Source organism: Lepisosteus platostomus, chromosome 24, assembly GCF_059453375.1.
Source record: "Lepisosteus platostomus isolate fLepPlt1 chromosome 24, fLepPlt1.hap1, whole genome shotgun sequence".
Lineage (NCBI taxonomy): Eukaryota > Metazoa > Chordata > Actinopteri > Semionotiformes > Lepisosteidae > Lepisosteus > Lepisosteus platostomus.
This window is the reverse complement of record NC_142634.1, coordinates 5091010-5113621: the sequence shown is the minus strand read 5'-3', so window position 1 is coordinate 5113621 and position 22612 is coordinate 5091010. Positions and strand designations below refer to the sequence as shown.

The window sequence follows — 22612 nt, the reverse complement described above, 5'->3', positions numbered from 1 at the left end:
CCCCCCAGGGAAGCCCGTCTGGGGGGAGAGCGGCGAGCTGGTGTGCCTGAAGCCCATGCCCTGCCAGCCAACACACTTCTGGAACGACGAGAACGGGAGCAAATATCACAAGGCCTACTTCTCCACCTTCCCCGGTGAGCCACCTTTCCCTTCTCTCTGCTCCTGCCTTCCTCGGCTGCATCAGAAGATCGGTTTGCTGTCCCGGGGCCGTTAATGCCAGCCCCGCGATGCCCGACGCAGTGGCAGGGGTCTCTGCTGGAGTCTGTCCCAAAGCCCTGGCGGCTCTCCGCCAGCTGTGTGCTGCCCCCCGGGACGTCCTGACTGGTGGTATCTGAGGTTTTACTTCAGGGCTCAACATCAGAAAAGGGCTTTTCCGCGTCCACTATGGGGGGGAGCTTGGAAAAGCATGAGCACAACTAACTTTGCTTCAGACGCAAGTTTAATGGGGAATTGCAGCAATATCTTTAGATATCGGGCTTCAACACTGATGACTGCATTTCAAACCGCACTGAAAGCAACATTTTCACAATAATTTGTAAAACGTCCAATTTACACCACATCACATTTCCAGGGATGCACAGCACCATGTTCTGCAATTCAGAACGAGGCAGAGAAACGTCCAGTGACAAGCTTAGCAGGCTTGTGAATCTCTTTTAATCTGGCCAGCAGCTCTATCACCCTGCAACTCACCACCACCAGCCCACTGGAGCTCAGCAGTGTGAGCCTGGCCAGTACCTGGATGGGAGACTCCTGGGAAACATTTGGTTGCTGCTGGAAGAGGTGTTAGTGGGGCCAGTAGGGGGGCGTTTCTCAAAAAGAAACGCGACGGCAGCCATAGTGCGCCAGAACGCTCACCACACATCAGCTCTCAGTGGGGAGGAGAGCAGAGTGATGGAGCCAGTTCAGACATGGGGATTATTAGGAGGCCATGACTGGTAGGGGCCAATGGGAAATTTGGCCAGGACGCCGGGGTAACACCCCTACTCTTTTCGAGAAACGCCCTGGGATTTTCAATGACCACAGAGAGTCAGGAGTGTTTGTCACACGTGCGTCTGCTGGGCTGGAGTTTAGGTGGATTTTTTTTTCTAGAAGCTTTTAAATCAAGGGGGTTTATCCTTCTGCGGTTTGTCGAAGTGAAAGAGGAGGCGCTGAGAGCTGCCTTTACAGCAGGCGGTTCGGCCTTGACGGTCGCCTGTGTGGGAGACGCAGGCTCACAGGCCATCAGCAAGGGAGAAGCCGGGAGCACGAACCTGCTCTTCTCTGCTGAAGCGGAGCAGTAAATATAAGGACACCAGGGTCACCAGACTGCGGAACAGAAATCTAGCCCCACGGACAGTCTCCAGCAGGAGTGGGAGTCAAATGGGTTTTGCTGGGAACTTTTTTCAATTCCCTTGAGTCTGTTTCCTCATGTTCAGTCTGCTGCTCTTTCATTCCGAGCAAAGCATGGGGGGGGGGAGAGTTCTTCTCAAGGAGAGACGCGCACTTCCTCACAGACGATAGAGCAGCGCGCGAGCCGGCGCTCCGCTCAGCCTCTGACAGCTGCTGTGTCGTGTCTCCTAGGAGTTTGGGCCCATGGAGACTACTGCAAAATCAACCCCCACACGGGAGGCGTCATCATGCTCGGCAGAAGGTGAGCCTCAGACGCACGCGCCGCTCCCCTCCGCCTTGCGTTTCTGCTCTCCTCGGTTTTAAAACCGTCGGCTTGATTGTCGCTTGCTTCTGGTCGTTTGCAGCGATGGCACGCTGAACCCCAACGGTGTGCGGTTCGGAAGTTCGGAGATCTACAACATCGGTGAGGTTGCGCGGGTGTGACACCGACCTTGTCTTGAGTCCCTGATGGAGTGTGACGGAGTATAAGAAAGTATCAAAAAGCAAGAGAAAAAACGGGTGTTGAAAAAACACAAATTGAAGAATACAGAATGCATTGATATCTATCAGGTTATTTTTCTTGATTAAATGTTTCTATTTATTTCCATATATTTATATGATAGAAGTCATGCAACATTTAGTGTATAAATGCTTTGTTTAGTTTAATTAAAATCCTGCAGTATACAGCATGTTTTTAGACCATTTATAATAGATGGCTTGAACTAAACACTGGATTGTATTCCTAAATTTGTCCCGGGTGAAAAAAGTGTGACAATGTAGTTTCCTTCTCTGCCCTGTGTCTTGTCTGGAGCAAAGACTAACAACCGATTTCTCTCTCGCTCGCTCTCTCTCCCTCCTCACTTTTGCAGTCGAAGCGTTTGAGGAAGTGTCCGACAGCCTTTGTGTTCCCCAGTACAACAAAGACGGCGAGGAGAGGGTGATTCTGTTCCTGAAGATGTGTCCCGACAAAACCTTTAGCGAGGGGCTGGTGAAGAACATCCGCCAAGCCATCCGAGAGGCCCTGTCTGCCCGCCACATCCCAGCCCTCATCCTCGAGACTCAGGACATTCCGGTAACTAGACCTCATTTATATCCCTCCCACGTGCATCACAGAGCCAGCCTCTGGACTCGGCACAAATAATGTGATTCGCTCATTCCTCGTACCAGGCATCTGGCTGCTTTTCCTCCTTTAACTCAGCTCTTCCCATCTTAAAAATGAGTGTGAAAATGGTTTTAAATCTCCTCCCCATTCTATCTCCCAGCAAGGTTTGCCTTCAGTTGAAGGTGGAGTGTGGGATTCCACACTACCATTTCCACCAGTTTCCAACAGGACTATGATAGGAGTTTGTTCTGCCCAGGGAGGGTGAGTTAAGTCTGTCTCTCTCTGCTCAAGACAGCCAGTGATCTCCTTGTACTGAGGGTACCTGTTGAACTGACTGGTATTTCCTAATATTTTGGGAAGTTAGTCTGGTGTGACACCACGCACAAAACAAACAATATCATAGCAGAACGCAATGGGCCTGGGAGACCGTGCAGGGCCTGATGAGGACGATCGCACAGGAGGCTGGTATTTATATCAGGGGTGCAAAAATGCAGTCAAGAAAAGAGAAAAGTTCTTTTTTTGAAGGTGATCATTTTTAAAATGTAGCACATCACCTCTGTTCATGCCTCCCTATACAGGCTTCCAGTGATACACAGGCCCTGCCCAGTCTTTCTCTTGAGCTACCTGAAAAAATGTCATCCCGGTACTGGTCGTTCTGTCACTGTCAGTTCTAGGGTATGAAAAGGAGCCTCCCAAGAAAACAAAACGAATTTTTCATTGTTGCTCTGGAGTGTAATCGAACATTCCTCAGGTAGACTGGACGGGTTCGGCCTCACAAAACTGGACCAAAGAAATGACAGTTAAAAATCGGACTTTCAGGAAACGAGGCGACAACCTGCCCAACCTCATTGCAGACACACTGAGAGGTTGACCCAGTCACCTCATGCTCAGCTGGTAAAGAATGACAAAATTTTTGCTTTAATACGTTGGCTTTTAAGTTACTTTGAGAGCCACACTAAATATTTATTTCACAGACATTGAGTCTGCAGCCAGCAAAGATACAGTTAGATGGCTAGACAGCTGTCATTCAGAAGCGATTCTGTTTGGCTGGGAGTCTCACAGTGAGCACTAGTGCTTAGCTAGGTCTTGGTGAGGCTGTCCTCAGTCATTACGAGAGAGTCCGCCTCTGAGCAGTTTAACTGAGACACGGCTGGCTGCTATTAACAGCAGAGCATCCACAAACCTCTCTGCTAATTAGGTAATGAAATGAATGCGTTACACTTCCGCTAAAGACATGATGGGCTGAGGAGGTGGGGGGATTGACTGTGCTTGAGAAGAAAATGGAGCTGGGACAGCAACGCCACAGATAACTCATATCGGAGACAAAAGAGGCTGTCACCACAGCTCATAGTCTGCTTTGAAGTTTCCCAGGCAACAGCGGGAAAGCGTTCAGTGGCAAATGTATGAAAGAAATGAAATGAGGATGAGGTAATTGGATTTAAGTACAAACCACTGTTTTTGCCTTTTTAATTCCTTGCCTTATTCTCCATCTCACTGGGTATTCTCATACAGTGTACTGATGAAGTTGCCCGGTCGATGGTGGCCAGTCGAGGTACAATGTTAGTTTTCGGAAGGCAGTGACGTCGTTTCCTTAACGAGCCACGAGCCAAACGAGTAGAATTACAATTAAATAGTAATTTAACATCGGGGGTCTGTTTTTAGTCTCTTTCCCCCTTTGGGTTTTTTTTGACGGGGGTCTTGATGACTTGCGCGGCACGTCGCGTTGATGAAAAGGAGCTTATGTGCTCTCAGCTGTTGACGGGGTTTATTAAATTAACCTGCGTGTTGCTTTCGTGCATCGGGGCTTGGGTGGGGGTAGCAGGATGTTACAAGATGAGGCAAGTATAGAGGACTGCGGTGGCACATAAAGAAAGAGGACAGTGCACTGCTGGAGTGTGCCTGTGATCACCTTCTCTGCACCCTGACTTGTTCATTTCTGTGCGTAGAGAGCTGGGTGTGCTCTGTGCATATAGCCTAAAAGAGCAGAATGAGTGCTGGCCTCACATTCCAGATCCTAGGCAGTGCCATTGCTGCTAGTGACACAGTCCGGGTATTAAACCATTACCAGGACTGGTTTCATGCACATTAGCTTCTTCGTCTGTTTAATTGTTAGTAGCTCTCAAATTTTGCAGTCTTAAATTTAAGGGGTTAGGACGCATCTCCTGCCTTTCTCAGTGTGTTCACAGCGTAGAACCCGATCTGTGATTCATTCTAAATTTTGGGAGAAGGACATCTGTTGCCTGTGACAGCTCAGAATAATCGAAAAGCAGGTATTACCATTGTCAAAAATAGCCATCGTGCCATTGTGTGGAAATATCCTTGTATAGGTTCTAATGCATTTGCAGTGATCACTTCTTAACTATAGTACTTAGTACGCAGACTAGAAGACCTTCCCCGAAATGATTGATTTCAGAGCTCGTGAGGGTTGCAGAGGAGCTGGAATCTTTTCCAGCAAGAAAAGGGCACAAGGCAGGGTACACCCTGGACAAGATGTCAGTCTGTCACAGGGCACGCACACACAAACACAGACACACACACACTCACACCAGTGTCAGAAGCCAGAACTGGCTTCTGGGAAAACTGGCCAGAAGTTTTCCCAGAAGCCAATTCACCTACCGCTATGTCTTTGGACTGTGACAGGAAACCCACGCAAACATGGGGACAACATGCAAACTCCACACAGACAGCACCCCAGGTCCAGAACTGAATCCAGAGCCTCGGCGCTGTGAGGCAGCAACGTGAACCACTGTGCTGCTCGTTCACTGTTTCACCATCATCAGTAATATGCTCAGGGCAGTGTGTCGCGATATTTTTTTTATATTTATGTGAGCGTGAAGGAAGTAAAAGATTGAGAAACACTACTCTAAATATTTGTGTGAAGGCACCATTTTGGTTTTGTCTCTGGCCAAGAGCAGAGCTAGAAAATGAAAATGTGCTCACTTTCCTGCCCAGCAACAATTCCAGTGGTAAAAACTGATTCATTTTCATTTATTCCTCAGGCTTGAGCTTTTTAGTTTTGGTTTTGACATTTGATTAGTATTTGGATGATTATGGTAGCATCCAAATAAAACGAACATTTTCGAACATCGTGGCATGCTGTAATACTCAGAGATAGCCCTAGCCCCACTCTGTTTTTGAAACATGTGTGGCTCTGTGCTCATGGCACCTGAGAAAAGGTGGCCGTGTTTCTCAGACACCTCCGGTTGAGCCCAAACTGTGTGAACAGCATGCAGAGAAAAACAGCTTTCACAGAGCTGAGGCACATAGCACTTCGGAAATGATCAAGGAATTTGTGTGTGTGTGTGCCAATTTTTTTTTCCATGTGTGTGACTTTCAGTTGTTGAACACGATAATGTTCTAAATGGATCGGCAATTTGGTTCGCTGACAAGGAATGAAACGGTGAGAGAGGAAAAAAGAATGTATACACTGTACAGTATTTTTAATGTTTCCTTCTTGGTGAAGTATTATATGAAAGATTTTAATGTTTGCTCCAGTAACCGTTACGGACAGAAAACATTCAAGTGAAAACATGATATTCTGATTCTGTTTCATAATAATATTGTATGTTTTTGCAGTCTGTGTCTCTGGGAGTCTCCATAATGACTTAAATAATTATCCAGTTTCGGGGATAAAAGAGCACAGTGTTACAATGAAGCCTTTTCCTCTCTTCAGTAGCATTAAGATGTTTCTGTTTTTGAAGCTCCGAGTTAATATTCTGCTGTTCATTTCGCTTTTAACAGTCCTAGCCCAGAGGAGCGGAAGCAATGTGAGATGGTGCAGTTTTGTCAAATTAACAAGGAAAGAAGCTGTTTCATTTCACAGTATCTGAGACTCTGCAAAGATACAGGGCCACTATAAGAACAGACAGACACCAGGGTGCTTAAATCAACCTAGAGGAGAAATGTACAGATTCCCAATTTCTGAAAACGCTGCCAGCCTACCTGGGACCTTTCCACTTGCCTTGCAATTAGCCTGTTTTTATAGGAACGTGTCTGAGGAACAAAGGGCCCTCCTAATTGTATCTAGAGGTAATTATCGGTTGTCAGTAAAAAGTGAGACAGGGTGACAGGGCACAGACTGAATAGTAACCGGGCACAGCGCAGGGTGAGGCAGGGCGTTGAGATGAATGGCAGCAGCAGGCAGGCATACCGGAAAATCCTGGAGCCCATCCCGATGATCAGGCGGAGCTGCTTGGTGATGCAGTTCTGTAGGTGAGCCGTTCGAGCTCCTTCTCGTGAGCGATGGCACAAACATCGCAGCTGCACAAGCGACAAGGCCAGGCAGTGTGGGCACTCAGAGGGCCCGATCGCTGTGTCTGGAGGTTCAGCCCTTGGGGGAGAGACATTAAACAGAGGTCTACCTCTTGGTCCTGAAAGATCTCACGACTGCTCGGAAGTGTAGGAGAGTTGGGCCCGGTGTTCTGGCAAAGTTCCACTCCCCCCTCCATCCAGCTGGAGAAGCAGTTTCTCTCTCCTCCCCCTGATCTGCTGTGTAGTGGGGCTGCAGGGGCAGAATGGCCGCCCAACATCACCTAGACGGGTGGTTGATCTTCAGTGGAGGATGAAGTGGGTCCCCTCCACCAAGAGCAGTGCTGTGAGATCCTCCGGGAGGAGTGCTACTGTATGTGCTGTAAATGCAGTTCACCTGCGTTGTTCAGACCTGGATCAGGCTCAAACTGTGTTGTGTTTTCTGTGTGTCGTTCTAGTACACAATAAGCGGGAAGAAGGTGGAAGTCGCGGTCAAGCAGGTGATCGCCGGGAAGGAAGTGACCCAGATAGGAGCGTTCTCGAACCCGGCCTCTTTGGATCTCTACAAGAACCTGCCCGTACTGCAGAACTTCTGAACCGCTATTCTCAGGAGGAACTGTTCCATCCCATCGGACCTTCACTCGCGGGACAGTTTTAAACCCGGTGGTTCAAATCGTCGGGGCGCAGGATTCAGCCGGCAGGAGGTCTGCCCAGGAGGGAAGATCTGGTTGGGTCTGGCACCATGGCAACACATGGCGTCATTTGTACATATGCATTCCTTTTTAATTGTTTTTTATTGTAAATGAATGGTTCGCATTTTTCTGAGACACTTCGGCGTACTGTGTTCTGGAGAAGAAGCAGGCACGGGTGACACTGTTAATTTAAAGAGAGATTGCCGATAAGGCCACACAGTTCTTATCTTCATCATACCACAGCCAAACAGAGTCCGCCATAGCACCGCAGTAAAGCCTCTCCCTGCCTTCCGATTTCCTCGACCCAGCCTCCTCTGTCAGCTGAGGGAGCAAGACTGCTCAGGGGCTGATGGGAAGAGCAGGGACAGAATGGTGACCCCAGTTCCCAGTATGTTAGGAGCTCTTTTCCTCAGTCCAGTCCTCAGCTGGCATTGTTGAGGTGGGTTTTTGAGTGCACACAAGACAAATCCAAACCAATTGGGCCCCATCAGAGTCCTTGCTCATGAGCTGGATTTTGTTTAACAAAATGTGTTCTCCCATCATCTCATGTATATTTGAGGAATCGTGGGGTGCGCTGTGCAAAAGCGTTTTCCTCCTCTTGCCGTTTGAGGGGTGTGTAAACCTCAGGGTTTTGTAATGCGGGGCTCCCGGCTGCATTTCTCGTTCCCAGGGAATTCCCAGAACCTGCCTGCAGATGACAGGAGCGTTAAGGAGCCGCCTCAACAGAGGCTGCTTGACTGCTGCCGTCTCTGGAGCGCAGAAGTCCAAACCAAAGTCCGTCAGGTTGCGTCGGCTTCAAATATCCGTCCTCGGGGTGGCAAAGGAGAGCCCTGCTCAGGTGCCAGTCCTCCAGTCTCGTGTCGTTGTGCCAGACTGAGAGCAGAGCTGTGTCCCAGAGCAGCAGGCCTGCGCTGCAGTGGGTGCCAGGCGGGGTCATGCTTTAGAACGAAGATGCCAAAGAGCAGCCATGCGGTAAAAACAGAGTAAAGCAGAGGGAAATTGTGGTTGAAACATGGAGCAGCAGGGTAGAGGGTCGTACAGAACACAAGGAAATGTAAGATATTGTAAGGTCAATGAATGGTATAAGAATATAGAAAAGCCAAGGGAAACTGCAGATATTGTGAAACTTTAGTGTGGCAATATGTCAGGTGACCTAATCCAGTGTATTAAAAATAAAATCACAAGACCTGTATCTTAGTTTGGAAAATAGCATAGTACCCTTAAATAAAAATCTTCCGTCACATTTTTGCAATATACCAGTCTACACTTGAATCCTCTGGGGCACTGCGGGCACTGGGCAGTGGGCAGTGAGCAGAGAGCCATCGATCGAATGGCTCATTCGTGAATGAGCCTGTCAGGAAAATCAAAGATGCCAAGGCAACAGGGAAGCAGACTTTAAAAATCTTTTTACCTTTGTGCTTTTAAAGGAGTGTTGTGCAGGTACTGCAGGTGATACTGTGTACGAAATACTACTGAGAGCAAATCACACCAAGGTGCTCAGGAGTCTTCAAGTTGTGAAGTACAGAGGTACAGAAGATTGCATGCTACAGTGGTGTTCTTATGAGCAAGCTGTAAAAACAGTTTTTTAGTCTTTAGGAATTGCATTATTTTTGTTTAAAAGGCATGGAAAGAAGATCTTTTTGAACTTTCTATAGTAATTGTGCTTAAGGTCTTGCAGCTCATTGCAACTGCCAACCAAAGCTTTTTGCATGATGTGTAACTGCAACGGGGGTGGAACACATACGCTCTCAGTCTGTAAAAACCTGAACGTGAGAACGAGTCCCTAGCTTGTACGCAGCTCACAGAAACACACTGACAGGCTTGCATCTGTGCAGTCAGAAGGCAGGACTTGCAGCTTCCAGCGATAATGCATCTGTAGGCGTGAGTCTGTAAGCAGTTCCCAGGGAGAGTCCATTCTGGGATCTATCCTTTAAAATCAAGTCAGTCCGTCCTGGTTTTGTCCTTCCAGTTTGGAGCCATAGCAGTGCTTGGAAAGCTGTCTCGTGGTTGTCGATTTCTTGCTGCTGTCTTCTTATGTAGTATAACCAACCAAGGCCTGTGTGTCTGTCCCAGTGACTGATACAGCCCGGCTGAAGTTGTGATTAACTACATCTGTGAGGACCAGTGAACTTCTCTGCTCTCTCTGGCTTTTCTGACAAAATGACTTCTGGGATTTTGTGGCTAAAGCTTTAAACATGATCATTCTCCATGAAGAACAGTTTACTGCAAGTCTCTATTCTCTGTCCACAGGGGCTTTTTAGAGTTGTTTTTATTTCATGTTTTGTCACAGTGCTGTCTTATTTTTCACCTGTCCGTGGACTTGAATCTTTATGCAAAGGAACAAACTAACTTTTCTTTTTGTGTCCTAGGAAAAGTCCGGTCAGGGCTGTTCTATATATCTTCTGTCGAATACTTGCGTTTTCTGAACGCAGCGGTTTTGCGTTCAGGGAAACGTGCCTCAGCAAATTTCTCGAACTCGGATCTCTAAAATTAGTTCTGCGGAAATGTATTAGTTCTCTGTCTGTTGGGGTGTTCCCTGGAAGTGATTTAGAATGAGTGTCCCAGAGACGATTAAGGCTTTTAAATCGGAGAACAGATGGGGGAAAAAATTGTACCAATAGATCGGCAATCTGTGAGAACAAATAAACTTACTCACCTGACGCGAGGTGAGAAGTTCAACCCTTTTTCACAAAGGTGAAACAGCAGGTTTCACTCAATTTCATCTGGGATAAGCTGGGCGTCTTTCCCTCGGCTGTATTCTGAAATACTTCCAGTAAACCCAGTGAAGTTGTCAAAGAAATGTGTGCAGTCCCTTTCTCCACAAGCCAGCAGTGAGGACTGGGGAGCCGGGCTTCAGACTGACTGAAGGGTCGAGGGCTCGAATCTTGGGCGAGACACTGCTGTTGTATCCTTGAGTAGGATACTGGACTCAGGCTTCTCCTCGAAATGCGCTGCTGTGATGTCAGGTTTCCGAGAAGGTCGCTGGAAATGAGAATTTGTTCTTGTTCAACTTCCCCGGTGCAATATAAAAAACAGAATCAGTCCTGAAGCAGCTGGGGTGTGTGCTGGTGGCCGTGCTGTGGCTGTGGAGCATTCCCTCCTGCGATGTGAATCCTGTTTTTCTCTGTCTGTTATGTGAAGTCCATAACACTATGGCTAAGCAGTGGGTACCAGTGTTGAGTGTTTGTCGGTGCTCATATTTCCATCTGCCATCTCAGCGTGTGTTCCTTTTTAAAGTAGAGGGTAGGTAGGTGTAGGTAGGTTTTATAAAAACATTGTAATTGTTCATTCTTGTGTTGTGTAGATCTGTTGCATTTTTGATCACGTGCTTCACTGTCCATCTGTGGAGTAGCTGAAAGTAGTCTCTCTCAGTAACAAGGTTATATTTATATATATACACAGACTGTACCTGTGCTGAGTGAAATAAAGTGACCGTAGCAACTCAATGCTCTGCTCTTTTTCATGTTCCTGGATCGCCTGGCGCTGGGTTTTGACTGACATTGATGCCCCTCGTCAATGGGGGTGTGCAAGTTCATTGTGATGTATGATGATGATTTGTTGTGAACAATAATTTTCACAGCTCAGGTGCAGTCCAAGGTGACCATAATTGAACGGGCTCCTAGTCAACACCTAAATGGAATCCCTCAGCCCAACGTCAGATACCTTTCACCACTTCCTGTTCCCAGTGCCCTGTTCCTTATGTCTGGGAAAAGAGATCTTGATCATTCTGTGTGCTTGAGATACTACAGGAAGGGATCATGATTGTTCTGTATGCATGATACTTCATGAATGGGATCTTGATTGTTCTGTGTGCTTGAGTTACTTCAGAAAAGGGGTCTTGATTGTTTTGTGGGCTTGATATTTCAGGAAAGAGGTCTTGAATGATCTGTGTGTGTATATATAAGGATGCCCATTACTCTTACATCTGGGGGCTCTTCAGTTTGGCTTCTGATAGGTATTGGGGCCAATTGAATGCTCCTAATCAACGTTTTACATTTAAAACAGTTCATTTACTGGAACGGGTTGTTTAACTCCATTGATCAGACCTGGAGCTGCAAGATGGTAAGGTACTGTAGCAGATTGCCAGTAAAAATGTGTCATAGAATTTGAATAGTTAGCAGCTGCCATAATACCAGAAAATGATCAATGTTTTTCCATTGTGCAGGTTCTATTTAAATATATGTAATGCATCTTGTACCATCTGAAAGCTGACTCACCTGAGGGAAATATACTGATGGGGAAAAAAGAAACGCAACACCTCCTCCTCCACACTCTGGCCCTCCCGTCTGCGTGGAACAGGCTGAAGAGTGACTCATCGGTGAAGAGGACCTGATGCCACTGCTGACGATTCCATCGCAGCCTCTGTCTGGCCCAAGCCAGTCGGGTGTGACGTCTAGGAGGTGTGAGCAGAGGGCCTCTGACAGGTCGCCTTGCTCTGAGGCCAGCAGCATGGAGCCTCACTGTCCTGTCACTGATGTGGGCATTGTGTCTGCCGGCAATTTCAGCAGCAGGACGGGTGGCAGATCTGAAACGATCTCTCAGGTGGACCAGTCTGATGTGTCGGTCCTGCTCTGGTGTGGTCACTCGAGGGCAACCAGATCTTGGACGGTCATCTGTCCTGCCGGTCTGCTGAAACCTTCTCTGCAGTCGGGACACAGTGGAGCGGCTCACTCCATAGTGTCTGGCAACGCTGGCACATGACATACTGTACCTGCCTGCAGCATGCCAATGGCCCTCTCCTTTGCTTCTGGTGACATTCGAAGCATTCTGGAATGCACAGATAACTGACGAAGTGTGGTCTTTTTCTTGCAGTGACCTAAGCTTTGAATTAAGGGCTTTTTTTAGGTGACCTGATCAGTCATTGCTCCACCTAGACCTTGTTCGATAAAAGTGCACCTAACGAGCTTTCGTGTGATTGGCAAGTTGCAATGCCTCACTGCACAAGCTGTATTGCTGGTCAGAGGGCTTAAAACAAATTGACAACTTTTTGTGAAAGTACATAAGCTATAACCATAGTATTCCCCTTCCAGAAAATATTGCATACCTATGGAAATGTTCGAGTTATTTCCTGAATCTTTTATGTTTCCAGCAGCTAAATGTGTAGTAACTCCAGACCTGCTCACGACGACACACACGGCAGGTGAATTAATAATCTTCTTTCTTTTTTTTTTTGCCCTGCCAGTTACGTGATTTATACAAATGGCGCTTGGAACTCTAATGAAGGTGGAGAGGTATTAATACCTTGAGTGACGTCCTGTAGTGGCCCAGGGCTGATAGCCCACAGGCTGGGTATCTCCTTGCTCAATCAATGTCTCGGGAAGCCCCTGTGGAAAATTGACATGGGAAGTGTGTCGACTCCACCCCCCACCTTGATTACTTGTCCTTGTTTTATGGATAATGTAGCTCATGGTATTAACTCTTCTCATACCTCACCACAAGGGGGGATGTGGTGGCACTGTGGCTAAGGATCTGTGCCTGTGGCTGGGAGGTTGCCGGTTCGTATCCAGGGGCCGGCAGAGGAATCCTACTCCGTTGGGCCCCTGAGCAAGGCCCTTAACCCCAGCTGCTCCAGGGGCACCGTATAAATGGCTGACCCTGCGCTCTGACCCCCAGCTTCTCTCCCTGTCTGTAAGCCTAATGCAAGAAATTGTATATGGCTAATAAATTGATCTTAAGAAGGGAAATAAACAAGAACTTAAAATACAGCACATACACAGGTGGTCATTATCACTGGATCATTAAATTGGTGCCTGAGTGAAATAGAGAACACGAAAGTAACATTTTCCATCTTAGAAAATCTTTACTAGACCTTTTTACGGTGCTTAACTACTCCAGAATAGTATTTTCCAGATTACTGACAGAAGTTTTCTGTCTGTTTTCTCAGACATTTGGAGCTTGTTGCAGGTTGTTTTCTTCAGGAAAAAAAATAATACCTGTAGCTATTATTTGGCTTTCTCCGCCTTTCATCTTAGCTGAACAAGTTATCTGGCTTTTAAGGAAGGAAGACCTTGTAAAGGTCTTGTGCAGTTCATATTAGTGTTGCCTGAGCTGTGTTACCGGTGCATGAAATACTAAAAAGAAAAAATACTTTAAAAACGGACCTCTAACATCCATTTTCTCAGGCTCAAGGAATCCAGATGCGTTCAATTGGGTTTGATTATTTGTAAATGCTGTACTGTATGTACGTCTGGTCTTTCAGTTGTTTCTGGAAAATCTCAGTGATGCAGCTGCCCAGCCTGGCAAAGCCAGTGTTGAATTTAATCAAGGGGTGTTGCTGGGTGTCCGCTATGCGCTGGCTAATTTCTCCAGGCCTCTGTGGAAGTCAAAGAAATTAAGGAAGATCAGAAATCGTGGAAAGATTTAAAAAAAACATGCAGTAACATTCTCAGGTTAGTCATCATAGAGCTTTGTGAGGGTTGTCAAAGCTATATGTGCCCTGGTATGCTTGTGCACATTTACAGGCTGTAGGCAGTTTCCTAACATGGCATGCAGTTCTTTTCTCCAGTAACAGTGCCTCCGTGTCACACACTGAGATGCACCTGTCACCTGAGAAGAGTAGTCCAGTTCACCAGTGCCCAAGTGTTGTGGATTTCTCCGCTGTTTTTCCTGCTTTTACAATGTGCACACCCAGTCTGCACCAGCATGCATCTCAAGTTGCTGCTGGAAAAGGTGTTAGTGGGGCCAGTAAGGGGCGCTCACCCCATCGGTCCATGTGGGTCCTAATGCCCCAGTATAGTGACGGGGACAACATATTGTAAAAAGGCGCCGTCCTTCGTATGAGTCGTAAAACCGAGGTCCTGACTCTCCGTGGTCATTAAAAATCCCAGGGTGTTTCTTGAAAAGAGTAGGGGTGTAACCCTGGTGTCCTGGCCACATTTCCCCCTGGCCTTTACCAGTCATGGCCTCCAAATAATCCCCAACTATGAACTGGCTTCATCACTCTGCTCTCCTCCCCACTGAGAGCTGGTGTGTGGGGAGAGGACTGGCGCATCATCCAGGTGGGGCTGCACACTGGTGCTGGTGGAGGGGATCCCCATTACTTATAAAGCGCTTTGAGTGGAGTGTCCAGAAGAATGCTTTGTAAGTGTAAGAAATTATTATTACATTATTAAGAACCTTTGACCTTTCCAGGAAGGTTACTCTAGACAGCTGTGTCAGCTGAACATCAGCCACACAGTGTGATCTGTAATACTCTGAAGGATCTTCTGTAAAGTGGTAGGAGCCACGGACTGAAAAACTACAGTGCTTGCTCTGCTTCTTGTCTTCTGAAGAGCAAAACACCTTCTGAAGTGGCCAACAGTCGTCAGTCAGTGCTCAGCGGTGTGCAGGGGGAGGCTGGAACTGGGCTGGGTCGCCTCCACCCCAGGCCTCTTTCCTGAAAGATCAAAGATTTATGATGGCCGGCTAGGCAGGCTTATTGGCAGGTTCAGGACAGGCGGATTGCAGCTCTCCCATCTATCACTGGAGCATTCTGGTCAGATCAGAGCGCGCAGAATTGATTAAGGAACCTGCAAATACATTAAACCTGCAGCTTTTGATTGATATGAGGGCTAGTGAGTGTGGAATATTGATGGGGTATCGATCTGGCAGTACATAACAAAGCCTGCTTTTTTTAATGGGCCGTGTCATGTTGGAATGGCAAAGTTCATTTTTTAACAACGCAAGTGAAGGGGGCCTCATTGTGACAAGCTGTGTAACACTGCAGGAGACCTCAGAACAGATTCAGAAGGCTGGCTGGTGCTTCTCAGACAGTATAAATCAACAGCTGACAGGTCACCTGCCCTTCTCTGTCAGTGCTTATTTATGCCTGTGGTTTTCTCTTCATATAACATTTGCTTGTCATGTCTCTGAGTGTTGATTTAAACATAACTCCGCCATTTTGTCCATGTAATGTTTGCGTTTCTGCCCTTTTCATCCCATTGGTGTTTCGGTGGCAGCAATCCCTTGTCTTATCCTTGGGATAACTTTGGGAAAAGTTCTCCAGATCTTGCAAAAGTGCCAGTATCCACAGATTTCTCAGGTATTTGACTGCAGGGGATACTAGAGTGCAGAAAGCTGAAAGCGCATCACTCTAGCACTGAGCTGGGCTTATGGGGCTGTGCAGATTTGGAATCTGAAGCGATCGATGTGTTGCATTGCTTTTCAAGAGCTTATTTGGTGGTGGGGAGCGGTGGTAGCCCAGATGGCAAGGGCGTCTAGCTCCTTATTCCAAGGTCCCGGGTTCAATCCCAGGTAGGGGCAAGTGATGGAGCTTGCTCTAATTCCTTCCAGGTCCACACAGCCTGCTTAAAAGTCCCAGGGGTTAATCCTTCTGGGGGAAACAGGCTGACCGGAGCGTGATGCTGACCATATCACCTCCACCTCCAGTGTCGGATGGTTGAGAAAAATGGTGGCCCTTGCCCCCATTCCCCATGGGCCTGGATGGCCTGAAAAGGGACCTACCTACCATTTTTTGTTGGAGATTTTTGCTTCCCTTTAAAAGACGGTCAGGAGCCCGTCTCAGGAGTTAAAAGACGTTTTTATTTCACGCGCAGGGGAGCGAAACACACAAAGAAGCTTGGTGTATTTTTCGCAAAGCGATTCAACCAGGACATATGAAATATTTTTTTATCATCAATCACGCTTCCCAGGGCTGATCAGATTGGCAGCATTCTAGGATCGCACTCATGTTCCACTTGCCTATTTGCCAAAGATAGCTTCTTTTAATACAGTCAGTTGCTTAGATGTGTAGCACGCGTCCCTATATAACACAGTATGGAATTACCTAGTAGCCCTTGTATCCATCATTATTCCATTCCAGTTCAACCCAGTTCTGTATGTCCACATTACACAACTCTGCAGCGTGGGCAGAAAAAGTATATACAAAGTTCACGAAGACCCTCTCAACGCTGTGCTCAATTCATATTTGAATACATTTTTTTTTCCATTTCCACTCATCTGCAGTTTCCAAAATCACTATTTTGTAAAGCGGTATTCTGGAAAGAAATACAATATGCTGCACAAGAAACCTTTGGGACAAGCAGTAAACAAGCAGCAAGCTAATAGGCACGGGAATTGTAAAACGCCATCGTCTACCTGCCCTGCGAATGCTGTTTTTCTCACATCACAGATAGTAACGGGCCAGCGCACACAGCGCGAGTCATCTATAAAAACATGCGGAGATATTTTTTTTTTCCAAAGGCAGACGCCAAACGTGCGAGTTGTCAAGTCACGCGCTCGCACGCTGCAGTCCTGGAATTCCCAGCGCTCACAGCTACCCCATCCTAATCCACACCACTCTTCTGCTGTGGGACAGACGCACCCCCCTCCCCCTGTCCCTGCAGTAGGCCAATTATCATCTCAGCAGAGGAGCAGTTCCTCCGATAATCAAATCAGCGCCATCCATCCTGCGAACTTTTCCAAACAAAAAACGTGTCTGCCTGTGGAGAGGCAGGGAGCCAAGGGGGAGCTCGGTGAAGATTTGATAGGGGTGAAAAAAACGTCATCAGACTGACCGAGTGATTCTCTGCCTATGTGATCTGCTGACCACTGTTCACAAGCACGTTTTATATTTTTAAAACATCTCCTCTATGTACCCAACATGGTATTGGAGAAGCACATGCAGTATTTTAGGATCAATATATTTGGAGTTAATCTATGATCCTACCTACAGCCTTCCACGTATATGAGAAACTGTATGCTTGATCAGCTTCTCAGATTCTTTGTGGCAACAACAGGTGTCTGTGCAGCGTCTTCTTCACACAGAGCAAGTCTTACACTCCGAGAAATCCTCTAGAGAGAATCCTACACAACTTTGATGTTATACAAACCCTGGCGATGCTGTGATTACAGAAGTATTCTGACTTGTGTATCGGTTCAGCTTTGTTCCTTTGCCTCGGCTGGATCTGAGCGCAGAGCAAGGGCAAAACAGAACGTCCTGCTTCTTTCTTCAACACACTCGACGTATTTCTTACAAAACAGACGAGTTGTCATTTGAGAACCGGTTTGCTGCCATCGCGTTCTCCACTCAGTTTCATTAGACGTCCAGCATGTGTGTGGAGTACATATGGAGTCTGAACACGCCATCTGTTTAAAACAAGTACGCTGTTTAAAAAATAACTACATAGCCACACACAAGCAGATGAATAAGAGGTGGCAAGCAAATGAGGTAAAAATATACTCCTGATGTCTGATCCAATGTGAAACGTCCATGCTTTAACAGCTAAGTTGGATATATGTTCTGGAGAGAGGTTGGAAATGAAAAAGGATCAATTAAAATACTTGTCTTGAAGAATCCCTAGTGATTATTTTGCACAATATACTTGATTGCTTAACCTTAACCTTAAGAACAAATCAACTGTACATTGGGTGTGTAAAATATATACTGAGGACAGGTATTGATTTTTCTAATTTATTCTGAATGTCCTCTAAGGGCAAATATTTTTAGAATCCGGACTTTTAGGAGAATGCAATATGAGGGCCAATATGAGGACCTGGCTATAAAGATTCAATTTTATGGTCAGAGCGTCCTTGATCGCCAAGTGTGTGCACATTATTGATTGGACAGGTTTCTGGGGAACTGAGATTTTGTAAGGGGAGGAATGAACTCACAATACTCAATGTAACTCCCTTTTGGCTGTCTTTAGTAATAAAAGGCTTTTTATGAAAGGATGCCATGGGTCCAATACTATGGTACATTACAACTGAAAGGGCAAGGTCTGTGGGCTTGCCTGGTGAAATGGAATGTTTTCAAAACACAAAAAGCTGACTTCTCAGTTAACTCCTATAGCAGAAATCTGTAAAGAGAGGAGAAATGTAGAAGGAAATTAGTTGAGAGCTGGTTTAAGTTGTGGGTACCACTAGTTTGAGGGTACTTTTAGCTTCTGACATCTTTGAAAGAATGCACTTCCTGTGAAAGGCCGGTTTATATATGCGTGTGTGCCTGTTATTTGCTGGAGACACACTGCAAAGTCCTTGGCAAACAGAGCACAGCCCGTTAACACTAGATTTCTTCTTAGATACTGTACTTCTTCCTTGTCGATTAACCTCGGGGATGTTTGGAGACGGCCGGCGTACACACAAAAGAAAGCACGGCCCTTTGGGTTTTTTTTACCCGGAGTTTGTGAGCTGAAACGAGTCGGGATTCCGTCCGAGAATGATTTTGCGTGGCTGAAATCCGCGCTGCCGTGTTTTCTTTCGTGTGTGCCAAATGATGGAGGAAGAGCTCAGCTACAGTAGGTGACAGTCAGCGCAAAGCCTCCCCACAGTGCTGCAGGTGCGCTGTTCTGCCAGGTGGCAGTCTAATTACACAACGGAGTAGTGTGACCATGGTTTCTCTCTGGTTTGATCAATCATCCAATTAACTCCCCTGCGACAACACGCCACATTAAAATAATCCACATGTACATGTACACATCACAAACGCATACGCCGGAGACTTTAAATATGTTTGTTTTGCAGGTTTTTATTACCTTTCGGTCAATGGAATTGTTCTAAAGGAAAAAAAATAACACCATGAAAGTAGAATCATGTGATGGTAAGTGTGTTTTGCGCTCTAGGACTTTCTCCTGCCAAGAAAAAAAGTCTGTTTTTGATTTTGTCCCCTTTTGGGACTGCAAATCGTGATCCTCATTTAGCTTATTTCAAGAAAAAAAAAACATTTCTTATGGAAACGTCTGCACACACCGCCTCTCTTGCGCCGGCTATTGCCTCCTGCTTGATTAAGCACAGCTGAGAGTTCAGAGAGCGGAGGCAATTCACTGGCTTTGAATGGAGGAAGAATGCGTTATTCCAAGGACACGCACTTATCGTGAATGCCCAGTGAAATTCACTAACTGCGCCCCTTACACCAGCGCAACACGGTCGAGTTACTTCTGCGTAAACTGCGTCCTCGTTCAGGTTCGATGACGTCACTGCCACGCAGCCGCCCTTGGACTCGGTGCGCTCAGGTGCGCCGAACTGCGGTAGAAAGAGTGTTTTGGGTAAGGAAAGCTATGTTTATCCTCGAAATCAGCGACTAACGTGATCCTCTCGCCTGGTTTGGACTCTCATCAGCCACCGGTGCGGAGAGAAGGAGGAGGAGGGACGATTGTGGCGGTGCGAACAGAACCGCTGATTAAAGAGAAGTTTCTAATCAAATCTGACAAAACTGTGGCATTGTAATTACCGACTGCCAGAAGGTCTTCTGCAGCCTTCTCTATTGTGCTGCAGGGTTCTTTGCATCTAAATTGAAATTAGACTTCAAAGAAGGCCCGAGCGCGCAGGAATTCTGATAAACTTCAAAGGCTGTACCTTACTTATCCCCCCAACACAAGCCTAAAAACTTCAGACACCTAGCGCATCCACAAAGCAGAAATGAGCTTCTAATGTAGAAATTGGCAGCTCTTTGCAAAATGAATGTCATCTTTGTCTCACCCGCTGAAAGAGTTTGAATTGCGTTTTTTTTTAAGGACGGCGTCGAGTATGAGGCAGGGATTTGAAAGGAGAGACATTAACTGTTTTGGAGTCAAAAACACCTGTGCCGATAATGGCAAGGAAGAATTTTTAATTGAGTACTTTTCATGAAACAAATGCGAAGCGTTTCCTATCGATGGTTAAAAGCACTTGCAGGCATCAAACAAAAGATACTGTCACCAAATTATGAAAACCCAAGAACGTACCTAAAAGGTTTAACTAAACAGGACATGACTGTTTAAAAAAGAAACAGAAAGAGGAGTTCCATATGCCAGCATTTCAATGCACGACATTGGAAAGACATAAATTGGACGATTGTATCATCTCAGGCCGAACTGGAGATATAATTTATCTTCTGTTTTCAAATTCGCACCATTCTCTGATTAATTCTCAAATTCAGCCAGGAGGAGGAGTGTGACTACTGTATATTCATGATTCAAAGTTTAGAAATGTCTTGGGCATGTATTGAAGACTGGCAGCTATAATCACAGGGCAGCCCAATACTATCAGGTGCAATTTAAACGCACACCACATGTAATTGGCATGTAATGTAGTTTCTGTTGACAGGAATCTATCCACAGCAATTTAGTGGACTTTTTCTTCCTTTTCATCTCAGGAATCTTGGCTGCTAAGTATGTGCTCTGAATGTATTTCTCTTTGCAAATTGCCCACGCTCGAAATTACAACTCCTCTTAATGCTGTGGTTCTGTTAATACAGGAGTCTTTTTACCTTTAGTCCCTGTGTTCAGCTAATCTGGATGAGCAATTGGTTTCTGTGTTTCTGGGCCCTTTTCATTTCTAAAAGGTCCTGACCCGAAATGAGGGCTGTTCTGGCTTGCAGTAGGTAAACTCAGGCATTAAGACCTGATGTGAAATCGTATTTTTAACCTCAGAAGACCAGGCCTGCGCTTCTTGTTAAAGTCTTCCAGGCAAACCTAGCGATGCAACTATATTTTTTTGCGAACAGTCACCAAAGAAAAGGGCCTTTCTGAAAAACAGACAGAAGCACGGAGGCCCGAGGCCCTGTCTCTGACAGAATGTAACAGAAGAGTAAACCCAACTGGGCTGTGTGAAGGCGGAACTCGTTAGTTGGCCCAGACCATCAATTCCAGCAGCGGTCAGTCTCAGCAGAGCAGGCGGGACTGGAGGGGCCAGTGTCCCGTCAGAGAGCTGCTTGGCTCCTTCAATTCATGCAAACTGCTGGTCAGTAATAAGCAGTTTGCAATACACCACTGCTCAATAGGGCACGTCATGCAAGGAGTATGTGTATGGCTCCCTCTTTTGTGGTGGCGTAATGGTCATAGAGGTTAATCTGGGTTGGCAGACAGTTGATATTCATTTATTAAAAATAAAAGCTCAGTTTTTTGTCTATTATTATTATATAATAGACAATAAAAGGGGTGGAGGGGCAGCACTGTGACTCAGGATCTGTGCCTGTGGCTGGAAGGTTTGCCAGTTCGTATCCCGCGGCCGGCAGAGGAATCCTACTCCATTGGGCCCCTGAGCAAGGCCCTGAACCCCAACTGCTCCAGGGGCACCAAATAAATGTCTGACCCTGCGCTCTGACCCCCAGCTTCTCTCCCTGTCTGCGTGTCTGTGTGTCTCATGGAGTAGAGTATGCAAAAAGACAAATCCCTAATGCAAGAAATTGTATATGGCCAATCAAGTGATCGTATCGTATATTGTTGCTTGTAAGAAGCTTCTATACATGGAATAGTCTACATTCGACTATATGCGAGTGCAAAGCACAACCAAGCAAATATTATAAGGTGAAAACAGACATCAGGTTATGTATTTTTTTTCACTTCTTGCTTATCTTCAGCAGCTAGCACATGAACAAATCCACTACCACCCAGCTGTTCCTCTTTAATTTGTTTGTTTTCAGTGCTTTTGCATATCCCTGGAAGCCCTAGATCGCGTTTTTTCCTGTGCCACTTGTGAGGATTAGATGATCCCTCTATAATATTATTGACTTAATTTTTGCTGGGTAACTTAGTAATTAGAGAGCGCTTATGACCTAGCCACTGGGTAAACAGCATCTTCTCAGGATTCATACTCAGGAAAATGCGCACGAGGATTTGAAAGTAATTAGTTGAAGAGAGTTTTCTTTAGAGCACTACAGCCCTGTTGTTCTTAAATCTCTGCATAATGAACGGAAGGATAAAGACATGAGTGCTCGTTGTTACTATTTGGGATCTGGGGTCCTTCTTTAGAGCTGGAGTTGAGACAAAGCATTTTCAAAGTAGGCTGGTTTGTAGAGCTTGTTTGTGACCAGATGTTTTTTTTCTCCTTTTGCACAAAGCAAAGATATATAGATCAACAAGAGGTACACAAGAAAAGGGAATCTGTGTAATGTGTAATGAAACACCCAAGATCTTGCTTTCCTCGTTATTTTTGTTGTTAAAGAACAGAGCTTATTTTTAAGCTGCGCGAGTGGTGTGATTTCTGAAATCCCTCCGCAAAGAACACCACCAAACTGAGGCACAATAACTTGACAAATTTAGAAATGAGATGCCTGTAATGAAAAAAAAAAAAGCCATCTGCACGTTCATTTCTGGGACAATAAGCATGAATTTGCTTGCTGCTTTTTCGAAGGTACCTGCACCACATTTTATTGACACGGCTTAAAACACAAACCCCTCGGATTATGAGAGGGAATGATTTGTAAATCCTCTTTGCATATGTTACATTGCCTCCTAGCAACGACACCACATAATCCCTCACAAGATAAAACAGGTGTTGCACGCCGAGAGTGGAGATTGGAAGAGAG

The 22612-nt window shown here is 46.1% G+C and overlaps 1 protein-coding gene across 1 annotated transcript in view; it reads left to right on the top strand.

Moving 5' to 3' along the window:
- Nucleotides 1–10856, top strand: part of aacs (acetoacetyl-CoA synthetase) — a 50245-nt gene extending 39389 nt beyond the window's left edge. Inside the window, exons 14-18 of the mRNA XM_088618791.1 lie at nt 9–134; nt 1561–1630; nt 1734–1792; nt 2238–2440; nt 7177–10856. Of these exons, the coding sequence (XP_088474917.1) occupies nt 9–134; nt 1561–1630; nt 1734–1792; nt 2238–2440; nt 7177–7314 (596 nt within the window). The 3' untranslated portion in view covers nt 7315–10856. The remainder of the gene's footprint in view (nt 1–8; nt 135–1560; nt 1631–1733; nt 1793–2237; nt 2441–7176) is intronic.
- Nucleotides 10857–22612: the final 11756 nt, after the last annotated feature.